The sequence below is a fragment of the Oryx dammah genome, unplaced genomic scaffold, assembly GCF_014754425.2.
Source record: "Oryx dammah isolate SB20612 unplaced genomic scaffold, SCBI_Odam_1.1 HiC_scaffold_20, whole genome shotgun sequence".
Classification (NCBI taxonomy): Eukaryota; Metazoa; Chordata; class Mammalia; order Artiodactyla; family Bovidae; genus Oryx; species Oryx dammah.
In genome coordinates, this window is record NW_024070204.1 from 17,971,399 (window position 1) to 17,999,248 (window position 27,850).

General features: G+C 35.7%; 1 protein-coding gene across 3 annotated transcripts in view; it reads right to left on the reverse strand.

The window, feature by feature from the left end:
• Window positions 1–27,850, reverse strand: part of CDH18 (cadherin 18) — a 602,757-nt gene that overhangs the window by 297,628 nt on the left and 277,279 nt on the right. For all 3 annotated transcript variants that reach the window (XM_040262487.1, XM_040262489.1, XM_040262488.1), the window contains exon 3: window positions 2,305–2,599. In XM_040262487.1, the coding sequence (XP_040118421.1) occupies window positions 2,305–2,599 (295 nt within the window). The remainder of the gene's footprint in view (window positions 1–2,304; window positions 2,600–27,850) is intronic.

Consider the following 27,850-nt stretch of genomic DNA (forward strand, 5'->3'; position numbering starts at 1 on the left):
GTGAAAATATCTTTTCCTAGTAAGTAACTTTTAAAAATCTGAAGTCTATATAATTTTTTCTTCATTCATAGGCTTTAGGAAAACTTTTCCAGCATCCAACTAAGTTTGATTCTTTTCCAATTAACCCTACAATTCAGAAAGTTTATTCAACTTGTAAATTCTGTATATTCTACACCTAAATGTTAAAAAAAAAAATGTTACTGTTCCTCTCCTTCATCTGCTGTTTCTCGCATTCTGGGAACATATGTTATTCCCACACTATGTCTAGTTAATATATCCTCTAAGTCTCATCTATTTCTCACAATTTCCATATATTTGTATTTTTGTTCTCTGATTTTTAGCTCCTTTTTCCAGTCTTGGAAGTTCTTAAGTTCCAGGAAAACAATTTGGGTCTTATCAGTGACCCTATGTGCCACAATGTACGTATTGATTTTCTGTTTTTTACTTATTGTAGAAAACATGGCTTTGAGTTATAGGAATCTCTCTGCAGTGTCCTTAAAACACGAATGCTCTGATTACCTAGTGTTCAATATTCTTTTTTGGTAATGACTGCTGTGCCTGTTTTCTTCTTTGGTGCTCTGCCCCTCAGAGTGATGGTCAGTTTCCAGTGTACTCCCTGGGGTTCTTATGTGGCCCCTGGCAGTATCTTACCAGCGACATTCTCACAAGTGATGGAGTCACAGAGCTCTTTGCTTCTGTAAGGAGATGATCGGCAAATGTGCTATCAATCCCTTGACAAGCCTCCAGAAGAAGGTGTCTTCTGGAGTTTTTTCACAAACTTTCACCTGCCAGAAATAATGGTGTTGAGTTTCTTAGCATTGTGTGTGTGTGCGGGGTGGGGTGGGGGGGGGGAGGTATTCCTTGCAGATTGTGGGATCTTAGTTCACCAACCAGCGACTAAACTTAAGCTCGTGGTAATGAAAGTGTGGAGTTCTAATGACTGGACCACCAGGGAATTCTCTTCAACTTTCTTAAGAGACCGATGAGTCTGAGTGTCTTTGAGGCCTTTCCACTGGCTCTCCGAGACTAGACCCTGCATTTTACTCTCGTCTCTGGGGAGTCCATTTGGCAATTGCTTTCTCCCCCGAGATTCTGTTTAAGAAGGAAAACTGAGTCTCTCTTTCTAACCTGATTCCCTCACAGCTTAAGGAGCTATCTGCTAATCTCAGGAGAATTAAAATAGACTGGATTTGGGAAAACAAAAGAAATTGCAATCTCCCATTAAAAAACCTTACATATATGAGACAAAGGATGTTAACAAAACATTGCAGAATCATTTCAAAACAGATATAAGTTAAGTCATCATGTTGTTCATCTTCAATTCATAAGTGCTGCATATCAATTATATCTCAATAAAACTGTAAATATTTTCCAAATTTAAATATATATATATATATATATCCATTTGCACAGAGTGATTTTGTTAGTGACTATAATAACCTAATTCAATATCCATATATATAAACTTAAGTATATAAAACATGTACTCAAAATATATTTTCTAAATCGAAACTTAGGGCCTCACAGAGGTAATGAAAAGATTTTCATTATAGTTGAACTTTATTTTTATTATATTTAGGAAATTCATCTTTAGATGAAAATAAAATAAAATAGCTAGGCTTCAGAAATCACCAGAAGATTGGAAATCTCTATCATGACTTATCAAATACAGTGTAGGCTCTGTATTCAGGAGAGACTGGGGTCAATTTCTTCATGGCAATTCAGAAAAGAACTTGGGAAAATTACTTACATACTGTATATGAGTTTGTATAGCTTTAATGTGGCATTTAAAATATTTCACATGGTTATCATATAGTTTAAAATAAAGGATGCAACTGCTTAAGGGTATTTGCAAATTTTATTGATTAATGTAACTATTGCTTGTATTATCAGTCCTATTATAATTTGATCATAACTTGAAAGTTGAAAAGACATAGCAATAGATTTCCAAAATTCTACTGTAAAGTATTGACACAAACTGTCACTGATTGTGTTGGTATGGTAAGAAAAAAAAAATTACACCAATTAAGCAAGAATTGCAAGTATTTTATCATGTATGAATGGTTTTTTCCTTGAGATCAAGTTGTTACTTACACTAACAACTTCAGAAATCTGTTTTAATAAATACTAGAACAGCTAGCAGAAATATTCCTGAAAACTTTAGGCCATAGGAAATTATTAAAATGTTTGGAATTTCTTCAAATTTCTTCACACCCCTCCAAATATTTAAATATTAGTCTTCAAAATATTTTTAGATCTTCAAAAATATATTAACTTCCAAAATATAAAAATGAGTTATCTTACCCATATCTGACATTTCAGGCACAGTTACAATGTATGGTCCATCTGTGAACTTTGGAGCATTGTCATTGATGTCTTGCACTTTGATGATAAACTCAGACTCAGGCTCAAGGGGCTTGTTTGTTCGTCTGTCAATAGCCTGCGCATGAAGTACATAGTGGGTCTTCTGCTCCCTGTCTAGGCTTTTTGTTGAGTGGATGTCACCCGTGGTATCATCAATGATAAAAATAGTCCCAGCACCTTCTCCAGTAAGGATGTACTTGACAGACCCATCACCTTTGTCAGAATTGGAGTGCAGCTGTAGACAAAGATGGAAAAATTTAATATAATATTATATTCCAACCTTACATGGTGTTCTCTGAAAATTGCCTATCTATAATTTAATACTTAATTTGGTTATGACCTTTTTTCTTTCTCCAATGTCCTAGGTGTTGCTAAAATCATGTTTATGTGCAGTTTTTCTCTATTTGGTATAAATAGGGATATTTTATTATGTTCTAAGAGATGTAATTATTGAAGAAATATTAATGAGCAATACTTTAAAAGAATAACCCTTGCTGTCATTCTACTAAATTAATGTTTTGCTACCTATACAGAATAAAATTGTAAAAGAAACTACCAGTAAATCACAGTTGTCTTCCATATTTCCACAGGGAATTTAAAAAAATAAATAAATAAATAACTGCTTGCCATTATATTTCAATGTTAAAGTTAAAAAAAATACTACAGTAAAGTTGAGATTCAAATTATTTATTAAAATTTACACAAAATGGACACTTATTTATCACAGAAATGTTAATTTTATAATTTGGAAAAACAAATATCTTTCAGATTGCTAAATTTAAAAAAGAAAAAACCTTCTTTCTTGAAAAATTATGAAACTTTACACTCAAAATTTAAATGGCAGTATAGATGTAATCATTAAGTAGGCCCTGATTTTTAATTGAGATACACTAATATATCTCACTTGTAAAACTAAAATGATTGAATTTTCTTTGAACAGACATTATAGGAGTAATATTTTAGCATAGTTCTTCAATAAGAAAGATAAATAATATACATTAAGATAATTAAAAACTCTTTTATCATTTAAATATTAGCAAATGCTTTTAAACTGCATATAATTTACACAATGGCTATTACTTATAACATCAAAGTTCAGTTAATATTTCTATGAATAGCATTGCTATATTTCTAGCTAAGAACATCCACAATATTTTGAGATTTAACTCAAACACATACTTGAAAAATTGTTTCTCCCAAGAGATCTGAACAGTTATCCTTCACATGAAACCTTTTTGGTCACATAACCTCAACTACTCACCTTTTGCAAATTTCTGACACTCTGAAACACTGAAAATATATAACCTTGTTCACATAGCATTTTGGTTTCTAGCCAAAGTAAAAATTTTCAAGGTTTATGTTAAAGTCTCTGAACTCTTAGAAGACATTTTTAAAGATAAAATACAGAAAAAAGATAATATAAGGAAAGGACTATTTCAACAGGAAAATGAAGGGATCTGAAACACAAACAACAGTACATCAGGAAAAATTGTACTTATTTCTTGAAAACACATAAGACATTATCAGGGATAAAATTTTGATAGGCATCACTCAGTTAGATTCAACAAATTAAATCTTTTTCAAACTGATTTTTTGGAGTTTTTCTAAAAAGGAATAAAACTACATTAGCAGAATATAAAAAACACAGCTTTCAAAGATTCACACTTCATTAGTAAATTAACTACTAAAAGAAGCAGTAGACTGAGTTGTGTGGAGACAGTTGTAGGCATGCATGAAAATGAATTTATTCATTTATGTATATCTCTTTACATCATTTTAGCACCTACAAGAAGAAAATTACCATTTAAGCATCAGACATCTACAAAATATCGATTGAGCAGTCTGTTTCATATTCTCCAATTTTACGTCTATCCATGACGAAAACACAGCAAAGTAAAGGACCAAATTCTCTTAACAAATGTTTTTAAAACATTTTCTGGAACATGCATGGTATTAAATTAACAAAAGGTGAAGTCATTTTAATAGCTATTTCTATACTGTATATGGATTATAAATCTATATATAATAAATATGACTAATTAAAAACACTGACAGAAACGGTTAAACCTTCTAACAACTAACTATTGAAAGATATGACAATGGTGAAAATTGACTCTTGAGGATATTATAACATGCTATTTTACATTTTTAGAGTGTTTAATTTGAAATTATTTAGTTTTGGAGGAAAGGATCACACTGCAGTTAACTATATGTATTTTTTGAATAGGCATATGGACATAGACCAGCAACAGAAGTATGTAAAAGTAGTAAAGTTGTCAATCTAAAGCATCTGTTAAAATTTTATATGCTCTATGCTTTATATGGATTATGATAAATAATTCAATTAAAGATAAATGCCAGCAAATTTATGGCTTTAGATTTTAACACTTGAATCTAACTCCACATTTATAAAGTTTTGAGAATTAACATAGCACTTAGCATAAATTTTTCAGAAGTTATGTTTAACTAGATAGTAAATGCGTAGTGTGTGCTAAGTTGCTTTAGCTGTGTCTTATTCCTTGGGACCCTATGGACTGCGATCCACCAGGCTCCTCTGTCCATGGGATACTACAGGCAAGAAAACTGGACTGGGTTGCCATACCTTTCTCCAGGGGGTCTTCAAGACCCAGGGATCAAACCTGCATCTCTTAGTCCTTGCATTGGCAGGTGGGTTCTTCACCACTAGTGCCACCTGGGAAGCCCTCACAATGTGCAGTAGCCAGTGAATTATAACTTCAGTTCAGTTCAGTTACTCAGTTCTGACTCTTTGTGATCCCATGGACTGCAGCACTCCAGGCTTCCCTGTCCATCATCACCTCCGGGAACTTGCTCAAACTCATGTCCATTGAGTTGGGTGATGCCATCCAACCATCTCACCCTCTGTTGTCCCCTTCTCATCTTGCCTTCAAACTTTTCTAGCATCAGGGTCTTTTACAAGGAGTCAGTTCTTCGCATCAGGTGGCCAAAGTATTGGAGTTTCAGCCTCAGCATCAGTCCTTCCAATGAATATTTAGGACTGATTTCCTTACTTAGCAGTATTGATATTGTTATACAACACATTCAAAGGTACACTGAGATATTATAAAAATGCATTACATAAGTTGATAATATTTAGCTTGAGTATTTTACTTTTTTAAAATTATTGTTATTTTTTTTAGTATAGTTGATTTAGCAGACCACCTGACCTGCCTCTTAAGAAACCTATATGCAGGTCAGGAAGCAACAGTTAAAACTGGACATGAAAAAACAGACTGGCTCCAAATAGGAAAAGGAGCACATCAAGGCTGTATATTGTCACCCTGCTTATTTAACTTATATGCAGAGGACATCATCAGAAACGCTGGACTGGAAGAAACACAAGCTGGAATCAAGACTGCAGGGAGAAATATCAATAACCTCAGAAAGGCAGATGACACCACCCTTATGGCAGAAACTGAATAAGAACTAAAAAGCCTCTTGATGAAAGTGAAAGAGGAGAGTGAAAAAGTTGATTTAAAGCTCAACATTCAGAAAACTAAGATCACCACAGTTGGTCCCATCACTTCATGGCAAATAAATGGGAAAACAGTGGAAACAGTGTCAGACTTTATTTTTAAGGGCTCCAAAATCACTGCAGATGGTGACTGCAGCCATGAAATTAAAAGATGCTTTTACTCCTTGGAAGGAAAGTTATGACCAACCTAGACAGCATAAAAAGCAGAGACATTACTTTTCCAACAAAGGTCCATCTAGTCAAGACTATGGTTTTTCCAGTGGTCATGTATGGATGTGAGAGTTGGACTATAAAGAAAGCTGAATGCCAAAGAATTAATGCTTTTGAACTGTGGTGTTGGAGAAGATTCTTGAGAGTCCCCTGGACTGCAAGAAGATCCAACCAGTCCATCCTAAAGGAGATCAGTCCCAGGTATTCATTGGAAGGACTTAGGTTGAAGATAAAACTCCAATATTTTGGCCACCTGATACGAAGGGCTGTCACATTTTAAAAGACCCTAATGCTGGGAAAGATTGAGGGCAGGATGAGAAGGGGACAACAGAGGATGAGATGGTTGGATGGCATCACAGACTCAATGGACAGAAGTTTGGGTAATCTCTGGGAGTTGGTGATAGACAGGGAGGCCTGGCATGCTGCAGTTCATGGGGTCCCAAAGAGTCGGACACAACTGAGCAACCAAACTGATTTACAATGCCATGTTAGTTTCAGTTGCATATCCAAGTGAATCAGTTATATATATACACACATATATATCCCCTTGTTTTTACATTCTATTCTGATATAAGTCAATAGATAACTAGTAAGAACCTACTGTATAGAACAGGAAACTCTACTCAATGATCTGTAATGATATCTATTTTATATATATATGTATTTTATATATATAGTAGTGTATGTCAATTCTGTTCTCCTAATTTATCCCTCCCCTCTTTATTCCCCAGTAAGCATAAATTTGCTTTCTATATCTGTGACTCTATTTTATTTATTTATTTTTAATTTTACTTTACAATACTGTATTGGTTTTGCAATACATTGACATGAATCCATCACGGATGTACATGAGTTCCCAATCCTGAACCCCCCTCTCACCTCTCTCCCCATATCATCTCTCTGGGTCATCCCAGTGCACCAGCCGCCAGCATCCTGTATCCTGTATCGAACCTTGACCAGTGATTCATTTCTTACACGATAGTATACATGTTTCAATGCCATTCTCCCAAATCATCCCACCCTCTCCCTCTCCCACAGAGTCCAAAAGTCTGTTCTATACATCTGTGTCTCTTTTGCTGTCTCACATACAGGGTTATCATTGCCATCTTTCTAAATTCCATATATATGTGTTAGTATACTGTATTGGTGTTTTTCTTTCTGGCTTACTTCACTCTGTATAATAGGCTCCAGTTTCATCCACCTCATTAGAATGGATTCAAATGTATTCTTTTTAATGGCTGAGTAATATTCCATTGTGTATATGTACCACAGCTTTTTTATCCATTCATCTGCTGATGGAGATCTAGGTTGCTTTCCATGTCCTGGGTATTATAAACAGTGGTGTGATGAACATTGGGGTACACGTGTCTCTTTCAATTCTGGTTTCCACGGTATGTATGCCCAGCAGTGGGATTGCTGTGTCATAAAGCAGTTCAATTTCCAGTTTTTTAAGGAATCGCCATACTGTTCTCCATAGTGGCTGTACTAGTTTGCATTCCCACCAACAGTGTAAGAGGGTTCCCTTTTCTCCACACCCTCTCCAGCATTTATTGCTTGTAGACTTTTGGATTGCAGCCATTCTGACTGGTATGAAATGGTATCTCATTGTGGTTTGAGTGTTTTAGTAATGGAGATGATCACTTATTCAGTGGATTTTTAAAATTTCTCATCTGGCCTTGAAATAATAATTTCCATGTAACACTAATGGAAATCCATCACAGTAGCAGTAGGTCAATCAATAAATACTTTTCAAGACTATAATGAGAATTATTTGTGAACCCACAAAGTGATACACCCTCAGGATTACCTCTTCTCTAGTCAACCTATTCTTAAAAATTCATTTTTGTTTACAACACACACTCCAACAGAAATTAGGGGACACACTGCTTACATTGTCTTGTTTTGCTTAACAAGTAGGCTTTAAGATTCTGGAAGGTTTTATATTAGATTTTATAAGGCAAAAAACAATAAATGAATGAATATTTTGAATGAAATGGCTGAAGAGTAATGAGTGTAGAAGAGGTAGAAATCTTAAGTCAGGAAGAGAAAGCTCTTAGATACAGATGATTAGGTTACACTGATAATTAGAATAGAGATGTATTATCTTTGAGGGTGGGCAGCAATGAGACATCAAGTGAAAGGAACTAGAAAAAGAGTCATAAAGTAGGAATGCTTTGGATGCTTCCCTGGTGGCTCAGATCGTAAAGAATCTGCCTGCAATGCAGGAGACCTGAATTTGATTCCTGGGTTGGGAAGATCCCCTGGAGAAGGCAATTACAACCCACTCTAGCACTCTTGCCTGGAAAATTCCATGGACAGGGGAGCCTGGCAGGCTACAGTCCATGGGATCATAAAGAACTGGATATGACTGAGCAACTACCACTTTTTTTTTGAAATATTGCATTGTAAGTTTAGCTAGCTACTATATTGAGAGATTCCATCTTTTTTCCATTAAAATATTTTTTAAAAATTGGAAAATAAAGTTGATTTTAGTCATACATAGTTCAGTAATCCTACAAAGAGAATAGTAGAAGGGTCTTACATAACCCATAGTGATGGGAATATACTTATAGAATCATGAGATTTTCCAGAGTGATGTTTTTATGCTAAAAGAGAGCTATTATACTGTCCTAAAGCAAAAATAAAATATCCTTGTGTATCTGATCACATAATAACATAGAGTTAATTAGTTTTTCTTTAAAGAACAGTAAAAAGACAAGAAGGAAGAAAGAAAAGAAAAGGAAACACAATCACCCAAGTGAAGCAAAATAAACTCTTCTCTGGTATTCCTTTAATAAATTGTCTCTTCCTTAGTGTTAAGGAATAACCTATAACACTTAGAAAGCTAACATGACTCACATGAATTTCTCTCAGAAAACTATTTATTCACCCTGGACCACATTTGAATGGGACGTAAACATTTATAACTTTCTTTCTAATGCAGAATTCCTCACTGAGATAATATTCTATCCTTTGGGGAAAAATAACTTTAAAAGGTTAAGAAGATGATAGTGTCAGAGCAATTAATTTTGAAAGTGGCTTGTCCACTGACTTAAAATATGATATTTTGGACTATATAATGTATGCATTTTATGAATAGGAAGTTTGTATTTACAATATTCCAGTAGAAATCAGAAAGAGTCAGAAATATTATATAGTGATTTCATTATAGTCATTTTTCTAACACATAAAATACAGGTGATAAAATGTTATAGCTATGTAAGAATCACAGGAAAGACATGTCATTAAAATTTACTGTGTTTCTCTCATTCCAGGAAATGTTATATTTATTTTAAACCATAAGCAGATAAAACAAAAATCAATTGAACTCTTAATAAGTAATTGATGCAAAGAAGAAATATATCAACTATGTTTTTACCATACATATTAATTACTATTGGTAATTAACACATCAGTCTCTTCATGCAACAACAACAAAAGAATACATAATCATCAGATTTAACCATTCACCAATTCATATGTAAAAAAGTTCTGCTAAATGCAGTGTCAGTAAAGTATTTTGTTCAACCACAAAGCTAGTGTTAATCAATTAAAAGGTTAAGAAATTAGATGAGAGTAAGAAAATAAGGATTGCATTTGTTTAACTAGAAACATCCAACGTCCTTGCAGATACAAAGGTTTCATGATTGAATTTTACTTTCTAGCTTTTGACTGTTTTATTGGTATTTTTAGAAAAGAAAACTAGTAAATGAAAAAGAGGAGGAGGAAAGAAGCAAAAAGGAACACATGTTTTAACTATTATATCCCCTCCCCCTGAATCCCAGATCAGAGGTATTAGCACACAAGATGAAAAACTACAAAATATCTCTAAAGTTGGAAGTTGTCAGAATCCCGTGTGCATCAGCTCTCCTTCAGAGAGATCCATTCAGTGTGCCAAATATTTGGCCACTGCAGAATACACTCATGGGTTAAGAATTTCACTATTAATCGCTGTGTAGCCTAATAAGTGACCAATTGATTAGAATTAAAATGAGAAACATAAGGCACCAGAAGACATATTCCCTATCAGATTTAATGTCCTCTTTTATCTTCTAATCAATATTTATAGTGCCAATAGTGCCAATCAATAGTGTCAATATCTAGTTGAGAACTGCTATGCTTAAAATGGATAACCAACAAGGACTTACTGTATAGCACAGGGAACTTTGCTCAATGTTACGTGCCAGCTTGGATGGAAAAGAAGTTTGGAGGAGAACGGATATATGTATATGTATGCCTAAGACCTTTCCATCTCCACCTGAAAGTATTATAACACTTTTAATCAGGTATGTTGTTGCTATTTAGTCAATGAGTTGTACCTGACTCTGCAACTCCATGGACTGTAGCCTGCCAGGTTCCTCTGTCCATGGGGTTTTCCAGGCAAGAATACTAGACTCGGTTGCCACTTCCTTCTCCAGGAGATCTTCCCAACCCAGGGATAGAACACATGTCTCCTGCACTGGCAGGTGGATTCTTTACCACTGAGCCCCAGTAATCAGTTATATTCCAATAAAAATAAAAAGTTAAAAAATAATAAAAAGATCTAGCTGAGAAAGGGGTGGCTCTGTCATCTGCTTTTAAAGAGGAAAAAAAACCTCAAGGTATACTAAATATTAATACAATTCCATAAAATTACCCACTTAAACCACTGCTCACACTCTCAAACGTGTTATGATTTCATCCCCATTTAAACTATTCATTTTAGTACCTTTTTCTCAGGCAAGAAAACAGTAATTGTATATAGAAGTGCTGCTGCTAAGTCACTTCAGTCGTGTCCAACTCTGTGCGACCCCATAGATGGCAGCCCACCAGGCTCCCCCTGGGATTCTCCAGGCAAGAATACTGGAGTGGGTTGCCATTTCCTTCTCCAATGCATAAAAGTGAAAAGGGAAAGTGAAGTTGCTCAGTTGTGTCCAACTCTTGGCGACCCCATGGACTGCAGCCTACCAGGCTCCTCCGCCATGGGATTTTCCAGGCAAGAGTGCTGGAGTGGGGTGCCATTGCCTTCTCTGATATAGAAGCGAGGGAGGAGAAAGATAATGGAAGTGTGAATGACTTTGTTCCTTTGGAAATGCCATCTGACAAACAAAATCTAAGATTATTGTTTGATCCATCAGTCATTTTTAGGAGTTTTTTAATTGGAAAAAAAAATTGTTTTTGAATATCCACCATGGATCAGTCACGATACTCAGTACTTAAATCTATCACTGAACAAGGAGGCAGATATTTGTGTCTGGGTAGTGCCTATTCATTCCACTGGGGAAAAGCAGACATTAAGCAGAAAACATGGCAATATACAATATGCAAGAATCACACTTAATAAGGAAACAGAAAAAGTAAAGAAGCAGTAATATCCGAAGAGATCAGGTGGTACACAGAAGTCATGATATTAAAGTGATATTAAATTTGGTAGGTAGATTATTTGTCCTTCAACATATGTCTTTATTCTGGGAAACTCTGAATATGTTGCTTTTCCAGAAAAATAAATTCACAAATATGATTGAATCTGAGGTCTTTTGAGATGAGGAAATCCCCTTAGTTTCTTTAGATTGGACTAATCTGACACGTGGCTTCTTAATAGGGAGGAATCCATTCTAGGTAGGTGAGAGAGAGAGAGAGAGAGAAAAGGAAGTGTGAGAAGTATTCAGTGCCTCATTGCTGAGTTTGAAATGTAAGAGACTTGTTGAAGTCCCAGGTAATGTCTCTAGAAGGAGGAAAAGCCAAGAAAAGGGATTCTTCCCCAGAGCCTACAGAAGGAATGAAGCTCTGTCTAAGCTGTGATTTTAGTGCCATGGGAATTATATTGACCTTCTGACGTTAGGGCTTCCTTTGTGGCTCAGCAGTAAAGAATCCGCCTGCTATGCGGGAGATGTGGGTTCGATCCCTGGGTTGGGAAGAACCCCTGGAGAAGGGAAAGGCCACCCACTCCAGGATTCTGGCCTAGAGAATTCCATGGACTACAGTCCATGGGGTTGCAAAGAGTCAGACAGGACTGAGTGACTTTGACTTTCACTTTCTGACTTTAGGAAAAAATCTGTGTTGTTTGAAGCCCCTAGTGATGGAGTTCATTCTTAGGTAGGTTGATAAAGAGTCCAAGCAGGAAAAAGGGACAAACTTTTTTTTTTTTTCCACATTCCTTTATGTCTTATTTATGTGAGACATATTTTTTCTTAAGCTCTGAATTGTTATGCAATCTATTTCTTCTAAGATTAACTTTCTTTAGGGAAAGGGAAAGGGAAGTCGCTCAGTCGTGTCTGACTCTTCGCGACCCCATGGATTGCAGCCTATCAGGATCCTCCCTCTATGGGATTTGCCAGGCAAGAATACTGGAGTGGGGTGCCATCTCCTTAACTTTCCTTAAGCCCAAAGCTAATAATTACACAAAAAACAACACAACTTCCTCAAGGGTATGTTTTTCCTTAAGTAAGTAAGTAAAGTCTCTCAGTCGTGTCCGACTCTTTGTGACCCCGTGGACTGCAGCCCACCAGGCTCCTCAGTCCATGGGATTCTCCAGGCAAAAATACTGTAGTGGGTTGCCATTTCCTTCTCCAGGGGATCTTCCCAACCCAGGGATTGAACCCAGGTCTCCCGCATTGGAGGCGGACGCTTTAACCTCTGAGCCACCAGGGAAGCCCTCAAGCTCTGTACTAATAATTATATAACAACAATGTATCTTGCTCAAGGACATGTTTTGCCTTCTTAACAGGAGCCTCTGACTAATCCTGTTATCTTAAGATGTATGCTTTGAAGTGGGTCTTGTTAAACCTTTCTATTGTTAGTAACCAATTGAAAAAGTATATAAGGCCTTGATAAGACTAGCAAGTGGGGTACTCTCTGCCCTCTTCTGATGTCTATATCAGAATCTTTCTCTGTCCCTTTTTCACTGTAATAAATCTTTTGCCACACGAAGCTCTAAGTGAGTGAAGCCATATCTTTGGTTCCAAAATGAAATTCTCTCTTTCAGATATCATGAATCTGACATTGTTCACCATAAGCTATCACTGGTTGGGTGGTGATTTGTTAATAGCACAATGAGAAATTAATAAAGGAATCAGGTAAGGCATATTAAAAAAATGATATTTTAGCAATTCTGAAAGAAGGAAAGGGAGATGTCTGAAGGCATATTTCAAGGAAAAGTATTCCAGGCAGGGCAACAAAGAATGAAAGCATCAAATGGGAATATTATTAGCATGTTCCAGAAACCAGGAGGCCTTTGTGACCAGAGTAGCACAGGCAAAGAGGATGGTAGTGGAGAAGAAATCAGAGAATTAAGTGGAAGTGAGATCATGAAGGGCAATTGAATGACATGTGGAGAAACTGGATGGTTAGGAGAGTAGAGTGTCACCTTTCATCTCAAAAGGATTCTGCTGGCTTCATTATTGAGAATAGGAAACAGGAAACAAAGTGAAAGCTAGGATAGCTGATAGAAAGCTACTGCACTAACAAGATGACTGATGATAACAGCACAGACCAAGGACGGTAGTGAAGGTGGTAAAAAATGGTGCGATCATGAATATATTTTGAAAGTGAAGTAAACAACACCAAAATAATATTTTTTTTAAAAAAAGCAAAAACAAAATAAAGAAGTAGGACTATATCAAATGGAAAAACTTCTGCACAGTAAACAAAACCATCCACAAAATGAAGAGGCAACCTAGGGAATAGGAGGAAGTATTTGCAAATCATATCTTTGGTAAAGTATTAACATCAAAAATGTGCAAAAGAGCTAATATAACTTAACAGTGAAAAGGAAACCAATCCATTTCAAAAATGGCCAGTGGAACTGAAGGTGTTCTTCCAAAGAACATACAAATGCCCAGCAAGTACATAAAACGGTAGTCAGTGTCACTAATTGTTGGGGAAATGCAAATCAAAAATACAGTGAAATATTACCTCACATCTATTAGAACAGTTATTATCAAAAAGACTAGAGATAAGTATTGGTAAGAATGTGGAGAAAAAGAAGCACTTTAGCACCATTGGGGGGAATATAGTTTTGCTACACTCACTATGGAAAACAGTATAGTTTCCTCAAAAATTAAATATAGAGCTCCAATATGATCTAGAAATTATCATTCTGGGGGTGTATATATATATATGTATGAATATATATATAAGAAAAGAAATGAAACTGAATCTTGATGCTATATTGACAATCCCAAGTTCACTGCAGTTTCATTCACAATACCTGAGATACTAAACAAATATTGTTTGATATCACTTATATGTAAGATCTACAGAAGCTGAAGTCAGAGAAACAGACTAGAGTGGTAGTTACCAGGAACTGAGAGGTGAGGGAAAAGAGATGTTGGTCAAAGAGTACAAACCTCCATCGATAAGATGAATACAGTTTGGAGAGTCTAAGGTATGACATAGTGATTATAGCTAATAATAGCCTAGTAATATTTGAAAGATACTAAAAGAATAGATCTCACATGTTCTCACCACAGAAAGGAAATGAAAATTATATGACAGAATGGAGGATTTAGCTAGGGATATAGTGGTGATGAATTTCTGATATATAATTGTATAAATTAACAAGCTGTATACCTACAACTTATGAAATGTCATATGTCAATCATTTCAGTAGTGCTGGAAAGAATGAAGGAAGGTGAAAGAGCAAATATTTCCTAAAAAATAAAAAAGAGAGAGAGAGAGAATATGAGGTATAAGTGACTGGAGAAGTGAAGCACAGATGCTACATCTTTAGCTATAGTTACTAAAAGCAAGAAGTTGCAGTCAACCAAGATGTTGATTATAGTCCATGGACTTCTTCAGGCCAGAATACTGGAGAGAGTAGTCTTTCCCTTTTCCAGGGGATCTTCCCAACCCAGGGATCGAACCCAGGTCTCCTGCATTGCAGGTCGATTCTTCACCAGCTCAGCCACAAGGGAAGCCCAAGGACACTGGAGTGGATAGCCTATTCTTTCTCCAGTATATCTTCCAGACCACAGAGGAAAAAAAAAAAGGAAGGACTGATGGACTGAAACCCATAGGGTTTTGAAATTCAAAAGGCAGAGAAACCAGAAATATTTCAAGAAAGAGAAATCAATAAAGCTGGTTAGTGCCCTGTGGTTGGGGAAAATTAAGCACCTGTGTATAAGGATAGCTATGTGAAAATAATAATTATTGACTATCTTAGAGGAAAAAAAATCTAAAGCTTCAGCTGGAGGGACACTGTTTTTTTTTGGGGGGGGGCATTGTTTTATAAATTATAAATTATCATTAAAATAAAAAATATGGATAATTAGCTCTGAAGAACTATCCATAATTTGTTTTTCATTGAGAGAAATTATATTGTGGAATAATATGCAAGATAACATCTTATTTAGATAAAAAGTATAAATAAAAACAAAACAATAAATATTATATATTTCAGTTTATTAACATAGAAAGTTAAAGAAAAATATAATCCAGGTATCTTACACTTGAAGGAAGTCAGAAAAAGAAGCTATACTGCCATAAACTAGTCAATTTTCTTTATATATCTTTTAGTTTTGATTTATTGAATGAGTTTCCATTACTTTTTAGTATAAGTGTCACTATTATTAAACAAGGATTCTGAGTTTTATTTAGGCCAATTATGAGGAAAAGTCATAAAACACTGTAGCCCTTTCTCAAAACAGTTAAGAATCATTAGAAAATCTCAGGTACCACTTCAGCTCGGTGAATAGCCTCTAATCTTTGTGTGTTTCTCATTTTAAGATGCCTAAGAATCCGATAATTCTTCTGGCCATGCCTTAGGATGTAAAATTCTGTCCTGAATTTAGCCACATTTCTCAGGCTATGGCATTGAGCTACCCAGGTGTGGGCTTCCCTTGTGGCTCAGATGGTAAAGAATCTGCCTGCAATGTGGGAGACGTGGGTTCGATCCCTGGGTTGGGAGGATCCCTTGGAGGAGGGCATGGCAACCTACTCCAGTATTCTTGCCTGGAGAGTCTCCATGGACAGAAGGGCCTGGTGGGATACAGTCGACGGGGTCACAAAGAGTCAGACACGACTGAACAACTAAGCACAGCCCAGTATTGCTAGGTAAAGCTTACTCATAATTGACTACATGTCTTGTCCATCTGAAATTTTAGGATATGTATCCTCCCATCTCATATGTCCCTCACCTAACCTCTATAATTTCTATATCTATATTTAGCTCTCCCTCTGGCCTTATGTTTATTCAAAGTTAAAAACCATTTGGTGTAATTAAATGGAAAAAAAAATGCAAACCCACTATATATATATATGTACCAAACTGTATGCTGAGACAAATCATATAGAGTCTACCATTATAAATTTTTTTAGTGCAGTGAGCAAGAAAGATCATCAGACTCACTTAGTAGTCAATATTTTAACAAAGACATGAGTTGAACTACCTTTCTCTTGTTGGGAAGTTTCTCAAAGGAAAAAGCAGTGACTCTCAATTTATAGCTATATTTCCACATTTCTATAAAAGGATGAAAGTTTTTCAAGATTTTAAAAAAAATTCTCATCAAGTTTATCTTTAATCATTTACACATTTAACCCTATCACTTAACAGAAATTGTTCTAAGGTCAGTCAGCATTATTGAATATTGTTTATTGTTATTTAAACAGTTTATTGTTTTGTTATAAAATTTATTGTTATTGAATATGTTAACTGAATAACATATTTTTAAGGAAAGGGCCAATCTAAGAACATGATAACACAAGGACAATGAAAACTCAAACATTAAGTGTTCACTCTGGAAATTCAAAATTCTGGGCTTCCCTGGTGGTGCAGAGGTTAAAGCATCTGCCTGCAATGTGGGAGACCTGCGTTCGATCCCTGGGTCGGGAAGATCCCCTGGAGAAGAAAATGGCAACCCACTCCAGGATTCTTGCCTGGAGAATCCCATGGACGGAAGAGCTTGGTGGGCTACAGTCGACGGGTGGCAAAGAGTCGGACACGACTGAGTGACTTCACTTTCACTTTCTGGAAATTCAAAAGTGGGAATAGTGAAGTTTCTTTAATAGAACACATTGTGGACTGAGGATTGATGAGGAATACAATATAAGCTGTCTTGCTATTTTTCTGTGCTGGAATTTGGAGTTACTGCACATGAGCTAAGCTCATATAATCTGCATATTGAAATAAAAACTGCAGTCTTCAGTTGCGCACAAATTTTCCTCATAGTTAAGCTTGCTAAGGATAGAAATGTTATTCAGAAATTTTTGAACCATAAAATCCAAGTTGCTCAATTACAAGTCTGAACTCATTCTGTTTCTCCTGTTGTGTTTATAATCGGGTTGAATAACAAGAGCTGACCTACTCTCCTGTCACTCAAAAGGAACTGTATGTGTTAATGTTGGTTTCTTTCTTCATTTCCCCTGATTTGAACTTTCTAAAAGCTTTTGATTTCGTCTCCTTAAAGTCTCCCACCCCTCACCCTCTACTCTACATCATAGTTACTACTAATTCACACTCTTACGTTCTCTTAGATTTTTGCTATTATCCCCAAGTGCTCCCATGATCTCTTTCTGATCTATCAAAGTAGTATTCACAGTACAGTTCAGTGTGCTATTTATAAAATCTGAATTTGATAATTTTCCACATAAACCACTTGAGAGGGCCCCACAGGCTTCAAATGGAATGTCTCTCCATCTGGCTTCCGTTGGTGTGTCCAAATTGATCTTTTCTCACTTCACCACGGACACAGAATTTCAGTCAAACTCAAGTAGACAATCTGCCTCCAGAAAAGTCAGACTGTCCACACTAGATCCATTTCAAACTGGACATTTTCTATTTATCTACCCAGAGATTAGTAGTTTCTTATGTTTTGTGAAGTTTTCTTTGAATTTTTCACCCAAATAAGCTGCCATTCCTTTGTGACGCCAAGAACCCTTTGCTTATCTGTCTTTCAGCACTCATCACATTTTTTCAATGACATTCCCCACTTTATAGGACTCTCATTGAGTGCAAGAGCCACATTTCATTCATTTTCAAGTTTCTAGTACCCAATATATCTTTTTTCAATGAATATCATTAAAGAATGAAATATTATTGATATTTTCATAAATAAGTTCCTGATATATTACTGTATATAAATAGAAAAATAAATTACAAAGTTACAAAAGAAAGTCAAGATATTAAAATAATGCCAAGAGGAAATTTGGTTTAATAGGGAGGATTGACAAGATCTAAAAGTGTACAGTGGAGAGGTAAATATTTTCAAAAACACTTAAAAACTCACTTTAAACAACTATTTAAAGCAAGATTAATAACACTGTAAGATGGGTTTTATAAGGCTATCTGACTAAACAGTATGACAGAAGTAGAAATAAATTGAATGGGTAGATAAATGTTATTATACTGTTGTAAAACAAAGTATGTGACTCACCACCTAGTTCTATAAGGATTAAGTCATTTGCCACTACAGCCGTTGATAAACACTGCATCCTGAAAGGGACTCAAGATTAAAAACAGAGTGAGGCATTTTGTCCTTTGGAAAAACAGGCCCCTTAGATAGTTAGATGTATATGACAGGAAGAATTTTACTGAACTCAGATTTTTGCACCTCTTCATATATTGAAACTCATGAAAACATTACCTGAGATATCTTTGTTAATTCATGCACCAGACTGGCAAAGATCAAAATATTTAGCAAGTTGAATATGAGAGGGACAAACAATTCTCTATTAATTAAAGAGGTCAATTGATATAGCATACTTTTTCTATATTTAGAGTATAGCTAATTTGCAATGTTGTGTTAGCTTCAGATGTACAGAAAAGTGATTGTTATACATACACATATCCACTCTTTTTTAAAATTTTTTCTTCATATAGATGATTATAGAGTATTGAGTAGAGTTCCTTTTGGTATACAGTAGATCCTTTCAGTTATTACTTTTATAAAGTAGTGTATATATATTGTCAATTACAAATTGACAAATGCCATCTACCTCTAAGGGATTAAATCATGTGTTGGTGCAGCTATTGATTTTCAATACCCACTGAAAGCAGTTCAAAGTGGGCAGCAAGAATGAGGCACTGTGCTCTGGGAAAAACAAGCATAATGGGTCCTCAGATATTTTCAGGAGAAGATTTGATAAGCCCAATTCTTGCATTTCCTCATATCTAGGAAATTACTAAAACCATCAATGTTAATGTCTTCTCCTTGTTACTAGCAGTAAACTTTACAAGACTAGCAGAAAACTTCTGTAAAAACATACATGCTTAATTACATGTACTCCCCCTTCACCCAAATCACATATATACTTACCTTCTTCCCTATCTCTTTGGAGCAGTGTCTCAGAGCTATATGAAATGCTATCCCCTGGGTTATGGTCTTCATTTTACCCCAAATGAAACTTAAATCACAACTTTCATGTGGTGCTTATTTTAAAGTCATCAGTATAAATCCCAGTCTTCCAATTCATCCCTTTCCCCTATTAGCCCCTGTAACCATAAATTCATAGTCTACATTTGTAACTCTGTTTCTAAGATGATGTGTGACTGCATGTACTGCCTAGCCAAAAGTTATATATATCCTGGTTTTTCTGCTACTCCTTGGGAGCAGTCCCCTGGGAGGAGTTACTGCAGACCATCTTCCAGTGTGGTCCTCAGTAAGACCCTGAACAAAATGCAGTCACAGGTCTCCTACTGCACGTTTCCCCTTGAATAGACATAGTCATAAAGCATTGCATTTGTGAAGGGGAGAGTTTGAAGCATGAAGTGAAAGTTCAAAAGCCAGAAGCATCATGCATGAAGTGGGCAGTGTAGCAAACACGAAGTGTCAGATGTGAACTGGTACAATACTGATTTCAAATAGACTTTTATACATTGTGAATGAATGTTGTTTGACACTAGAAAAAAGATACAAATTAGTAAAGTGATCCAGGACTCAAAACCTCAATATAAGAATTAGGCAGAATTATCAAAAAATGAAATAAATAAGAAAAGGAAGAAAGGAATGTAAGAGAACAAAATCAAACAAGACAAAGTAGGAACAAAACCAACATCACCAAAGTCATTCATTATATTACATACAAATACACTGCAGACATCAGCAAAAATGGTGAATCTGCAAAAATGGTGAAGGACCACTAAAATTTTCTCTTCCATAGAGGCAATGGGAATGCTGACAAAAAGTTGTAATAATCAACTTTTTTAGGGCTCTGGCAATTAATCAGTGACTTGCAGCATTCCAAGGGAATTGTAAACAAGAAAAACAGCTGAATCTTTGTGTGAGCAGTGAAATTTGCGCTGCTTCAACACATGCTATGGACTTCCCAGGTAGTTGCTAGTAGTAAAGAATCACCCTGCCAATTCCAGAGATTTAAGAGACTGAGGTTTGAACCCTGGATCAGGAAGATCCCCTGGAGGAAGGCATAGCAACCACTCCAGTATTCTTGTCTGGAGAAACTCATGGACAGAGGAGCCTGGTGGGCCACAATCCATAGGGTCACAAAGAGTCAGACACAACTGAAGCAACTTAGCACACACAATGTGCCCTATTTACATCCTCCCTGCTTCCCTTAACTCCACAGTAGTCTTGAAAAGCAGTATGTTGAAATCACAGTGAAAATCCACAAGGAAAAGTTTAGAGTCCAATAGCCACATGGTGCCTTTCACCAAATACGGAAATAATTAACATCACTCTTCTATAAACTTCTCCAAAAAATAATTTAAGAGAAATCTACAGGTCAGTTTACCTCATAAATATAGGATACAACAATCCTCAACAAATATTAGTGAATCAAATCTGGGAACATATAAAAAGTGTTATCCACTATAACTGTATGGTTTATTCAGAGAAGAAAGTTTGCTTAAAACATATCAAAATCAATTAATATAATACAACATACCAGTATTATAAACGACAAAAATTATATAATTATTTCATGGATTCTGAAAACCATTTGAGAAAAACCAACACCTTGCACAATAAAAACAATAAACAAATGAGGGATAGAAGGGAACAGCTTCAATCTGATACGACAGCCATCCCTTCTCCAGGTGGAGACATACTCACAATAAATCAACAGGTATCATCATAATTAATAGTAAAAGATTAGAAGTTTTCCTCCAAGGATCAAAAGCAAGACAAATACCCAATCTTGCCACTTCTATTCAGCCTTACACTGGAGGTTCTAGAAAGGACAATTAAGTAAGAAAAAAAAAAAAACGCACCCACTTTAGAACCACAAACAAACAAAAAGTGCCTGTATTTGCAGATGACCTGATTTTTCTTATATACAAAACTCTAAACAGACCATCAAAAATTATTAAAGCTAAAGAAACTAAGTTTAGAATATGTTGAGATATAAGATGAATATAGAAATATACATTTTATTTCTATAGGCTTTCAATAAATAATTAAAATTTAAATTAAGAAATCAATTTAAAACAGCATTAAAGACAATAAAGTGTTTAGGAATAAAAATATAACAAAAGCAGAGCAAATGTAAACAATGAAGCCTATAAATTATCCCTGAAAAAAATTAAAAGATCCAAATTATTTGTTGATATGAAAATCTAATATTGCTGTGCTGATGTGCTCAGTCATGTCTGACTCTTTGTGACCCCATGGACTGTAGCATGCCGGGTTCCTCTGTCCACAGAATTTTCTAGGCAATAATACTGGAGTGGGTTGCCATGTCCTTCTCCATTAATATTGCTAATCATGCAATATTTATTTATTTTACCAAATTTATTTATTTACTAAAATCTCCACTTTTTCTTAGAAGATGAGTCATTCATAAAATTCATATGGAAGATGTAAGGTAATCTTAACCTAAATAGCCAAAACAACACTGTTAAAAAAAAAAAAAGTAAGAAAACCAGATATACTAGACTTCAAAACTTAACACAAAACTATAATACGGAAGAATATATGTGAAACTAGGATGTGGAGAGACATAAAGATCAGCAGAATAGAAATGCAAGCCAAGTTCCAAAATAAACCCTTACATTTAGGGTCAACTGATGTTCAATATATATGTATGCAGGAGGAAGAAACACTCTTTTAAACAAATTTGGAAGGACTACAGATGCAAAAAAAATGAAACTTCCCTCCAGTCTCATAGCACATATAAAAATCAAGTCAAAGTGAATAAAAAAAAAAAAAAACACTAAAACTAGGACCAAAATGTGGAAAAATCTTAATATAAAACTGAGGTATAAATTCTGTAACATTAGGGTAATCAATATTTTCTAGCTATGGCACTAAAATCAAAAGGAACCAAACCAAAAAAAAAAGAAAAAAACTGAATGTATCAACATTAAAATCTTTGTTACATCAAAGCATATCATCAAGAAAGTGAAAAGAAACTCACATATTGATAGAAATATTTGATACCCATATATCCAATAAGAGTCTAGTATCTAAAATTTATAAATGACACAAAACTCAACAATAAGAAGACAAATAGCTCAATTGAAAACTGTACAAAAACTGAATAAACATTTCTCAAAAGAAGATATATGAGTAACCAGTAACTATACAAAAAGATGATCAACATCATTAGTCATTAGAGAATGAAAATTAAAACTACAATGAGCTAACATTTCATACCCACTTGGATGGCTAAAATTTTAGTAAGATATAAAATATAATTATAAGCAAGGATGTGGAGAAATTAGAGTGCTCATACATTGCCAACAGAATTGTAAAATGATGTCATTTTGAAAAATATTTAACAACTCTTCAATGTGTTATACATATACTTACCATATGACCTAGTAATACTAGTTGAGGTATGTACCCAAGAGAAATGAAAACAAATTTCAAACAATCTCTAAATAAATATTATTGCTATAGACACGCCCAAGGTAAGAGAAACCCAAGTAAGATGGTAGGTATTGCAAGAGGGCAGACACACTGAAACCATACTCACAGAAAACTAGTCAATCTAATCACACTAGGAACACAGCCTTGTCTAACTCAAGGAAACTAAGCCATGCCCGTGGGGCAACCCAAGATGGGCGGGTCATGGTGGAGAGGTCTGACAGAATGTGGTCCATTGGAGAAAGGAATGGCAAACCACTTCAGTATTCTTGCCTTGAGAACCCCATGAACAGTATTAAAAGGCAAAATGATAGGATACTGAAAGAGGAATTCCCCAGGTCAGTAGGTACCCAATATGCTACTGGAGATCAGTGGAGAAATAACTCCAGAAAGAATGAACGGATGGAGCCAAAGCAAAAACGATACCCAGCTGTGGATGTGACTGGTGATAGAAGCAAGATCTGATGCTGTAAAGAGCAATATTGCATAGGAACCTGGAATGTCGGGTCCATGAACCAAGGTTAATTGGAAGTGGTCAAACAAGAAATGGCAAGAGTGAACGTCAACATTATAGGAATCAGCAAACTAAAATGGACTGGAATAGGTGAATTTAACTCAGATGACCATTATATCTACTACTGTGGGCAGGAATCCCTCAGAAGAAATGGAGTAGACATCATGGTCAACAAAGGAGTCCGAAATGCAGTACTTGGATGCGGTCTCAAAAATGACAGAATGATCTCTGTTCATCTCCAAGGCAAACCATTCAATATCATGGTAATCCAAGTCTATGCCCCAACCAGTAACGCTGAAGAAGCTGAAGTTGAACCATTTTATGAAGACCTACAAGACCTTTTAGAACTAACACCGAAAAAAGATGTCCTTTTCATTATAGGGGACTGGGATGCAAAAGTAGGAAGTCAAGAAACACCCAGAGTAACAGGCAAATTTGGCCTTGGAATGTGGAATGAAGTGGGGCAAAGACTAATAGAGTTTTGCCAAGAAAATGCACTGGTCATAGCAAACACCCTCTTCCAACAACACAAGAGAAGACTCTACACATGGACATCACCAGATGGTCAACACCAAAATCAGATTGATTATATTCTTTACAGCCAAAGATGAAGAAGCTCTATACAATCAACAAAAACAAGACCAGGAGCTGACTGTGGCTCAGATCATGAACTCCTTATTACCAAATTCAGACTCAAATTGAAGAAAGTAGGGAAAACCGCTAGACCATTCAGGTATGATCTAAATCAAATCCCTTATGATTATACAGTGGAAGTGAGAAATAGATTTAAGGGCCTAGATCTGATAGATAGGGTGCCTGATGAACTATGGAATGAGGTTCATGACATTGTACAGGAGACAAGGATCAAGACCATCCCGATGGAAAAGAAATGTAAAAAAGCAAAATGGCTGTCTGGGGCGGCCTCACAAATTGCTGTGAATAGAAGAGGAGTGAAAAGCAAAGGAGAAAAGGAAAGATATAAGCATCTGAATGCAGAGTTCCAAAGAATAGCAAGAAGAGATAAGAAAGCCTTCTTCAGCAATCATTGCAAAGAAATAGAGGAAAACAACAGAATGGGAAATACTAGAGATCTCTTCAAGAAAATGAGAGATACCAAGGGAACATTTCATGCAAAGATGGGCACAATAAAGGACAGAAATGGTCTGGACCTAACAGAAGCAGAAGATATTAAGAAGAGGTGGCAAGAATACACAGAACTGTACAAAAAAGATCTTCATGAACAAGATAATGACGATGGTGTGATCACTCATCTAGAGTCAGACATCCTGGGATGTGAAGTCAAGTGGGCCTTAGAAAGCATCACTACAAACAAAGCTAGTGGAGGTGATGGAATTCCAGTTGAGCTGTTTCAAATCCTGGAAGATGATGCTGTGAAAGTGCTGCACTCAATATGCCAGCAAATTTGGAAAACTCAACAGTGGCCACAGGACTGGAAAAGGTCAGTTTTCATTCCAATTCCAAAGAAAGGCAATGCCAAAGAATGCTCAATACTACCACACAATTGCACTCATCTCACACATTAGTAAAGTAATCCTCAAAATTCTCCAAGCCAGGCTTCAGCAATATGTGAACCATGAACTCCCTGATGTTCAAGCTGGTTTTAGAAAAGGCAGAGGAACCAGAGATCAAATTGCCAACATCCGCTGGATCATGGAAAAAGCAAGAGAGTTCCAGAAAAACATCTATCTCTGCTTTATTGACTATGCCAAAGCCTTTGACTGTGTGGATCACAATAAACTGTGGAAAATTCTGAAAGAGATGGGAATAAGCAGACCACCTAACCTGCCTCTTGAGAAATCTGTATGCAGGTCAGGAAGCAAGAGTTAGAACTGGACATGGAACAACAGACTGGTTCCAAATAGGAAAAGGAGTGCGTCAAGGCTGTATATTGTCACCCTGCTTATTTAACTTCTATGCAGAGTACACCATGAGAAATGCTGGACTGGAAGAAGCACAAGCTGGAATCAAGATTGCCAGGAGGAATATCAATAACCTCAGATATGCAGATGATACCATCCTCATGGTAGAAAGGGAAGAGGAACTAAAAAGCCTATTGATGAAACTGAAAGAGGAGAGTGAATAAGTTGGCTTAAAGCTCAACATTCAGAAAACGAAGATCATGGCATCTGGTCTCATCACTTCATGGCAAATAGATGGGGAAACAGTGGAAACAGTGTCAGACTTTATTTGGGGGGGCTCCAAAATCACTGCAGAGGGTGACTGCAGCCTTGAAATTAAAAGACGCTTACTCCTTGGAAGAAAAGTTATGACAAGCCTAGGTAGCATATTGAAAAGCAGAGACATTACTTTGCCAACAAAGGTCCATCCAGTCAAGGCTATGGTTTTTCCTGTGGTCATGTATGGATGTGAGAGTTGGACTGTGAAGAAGGCTGAGCGCCAAAGAATTGATGCGTTTGAACTGTGGTGTTGGAGAAGACTCTTGAGAGTCCCTTGGACTGCAAGGAGATCCAACCAGTCCATTCTGAAGGAGATCAGCCCTGGGATTTCTTTGGAGGGAATGATGCTAAAGCTGAAACTCCAGTACTTTGGCCACCTCATGCAAAGAGTTGGGTCTTTGGAAAAGACTCTGATGCTGGGAGGGATTGGGGGCAGGAGGAGAAGGGGACGACCGAGGATGAGATGGCTGGATGGCATCACTGACTCGATGGATGTGAGTCTGAGTGATCTCCGGGAGTTGCTGATGGACAGGTAGGCCTGGCGTGCTGTGATTCATGGGGTCTCAAAGAGTCGGACACTACTGAGTTACTGAACTAAACCAAACTGAACTGAGGGTCAGAAGAGAAAAAGAGAGTGACTCCTAATGAGTATGAGGTTTCTTTTTAGGGGTGATACAAATATTCTGGAGTTAGAGAGTTATGATGGTTGTACACATTTGCATACATATTAAGAGACAAAGAATTGTGCATTTTCATAAGGATGGATATTATATTTTGTGGATATCACAATAAAAACTAATAAACTATATAAATGTACTAAATATACCAATTAAAAGGTAGAAATTTTAGATGAAATTAAAAAAATAAGACCCAGCTACATGCTGTCTGCACTAATGTACTTTAAATGAAAATACATAAAATGGCTGAGAGTAAAAGAAGAAAAATGATTTATAGGCTAATTATAAGTATATAAAAGCAAAGCTTATGAATATCAGACAAATTATACTTCAATACAAAGTACATTACAAGAGACAAAAGAGACCATTTCATGATTCATTACGAGCAAATAAAAAATCCAAATTATGCATAAACCTAATTAAAGAACACAAAAATTCATGCAGCAAAAATTGACATAATTAACAGAAGGAATAGGGTAATACAATTAAAGGTGGTATATTTAACACCTCACTCACAATAACTGATATAACAAATATACAGAATTACAAAGGAGAGAGAAAACTTTGATTGTGCCATCAATCAAGCTAACCAAACTGACTACAAAACACTGTTTAAGAATTATATAAAACATATTCTTGTCAAGCTGACAAAGAATGTTCTCCAAGAGAGCATCATATGCTTGATTATATAAGTAACAATAAATTTCAAAAGGATATAAACTTATAGATTATGCTAAGTGATAAAAATGGAAAAATACAAATGAATCAAAATAAGATATATAAAAAAAATATTCAGAGTTGAATAACACATCTCTAAATAAACCAGAAGCCAAAAGAAGTCAAAAGATTTAACGTAGTAAATAAATGGGACTATATCATGGTAAAAAGCTTTTATACAATCAATAAAACGATCAACAAAATGCAAAGCCACCTATTGAATAGGATAAAATATTTGCAAACTATTCAATATGTACCTAATAAAGGTTTGATATCCAAAATACATAAAGAACTCATTCTATTTAACATCAAAAAAATCCACTAATTAACAAGTGGGCAGAGGCTCTGAATAGACATTTTTTCAAAGAAGACATAGAGATGGCCAAAAGGCAAACAAAACGATGTTCAATATCACTAAACATCAGATAAACAGAAGTCAAAACCTCAATGAGATACCACCTCACACCTGTTAGAATAACTCTGATCAAAAACACAACAAGTATTGGCAACAATTAAAAAGTAGAAACCTCATGCCCTGTTGGTGGGAATGTAAATTGGAGCAGCCACTATGAAACACAATATCGAGGTTGCTCAGAAAATTAAAAATAGAACTATCATGTGATCCAGCTTTTCCAATCCTGGGTATTTATCTGAAGAAAATGAAAACACTAATTTAAAAAGATATATGCAACCCTATGTTCTCAGTATTATTTATAACAGCCAGGTTATGGAAACAACCCAAATGCCTCTCTGTTGATGAATGGATAAAGGAGATGTGTCTATACATATGCACAATGGAATATTAGTCACAAAAAAAGAATGAAATCTTGTCATGGGAAGCAACAGGGATGGAATTGAGGATATTATGCTAAGTGAAATAAATGAGACCAAAAAAAACAAATATGGCATAATTTCACTATATGTGGAATACAAAAAAC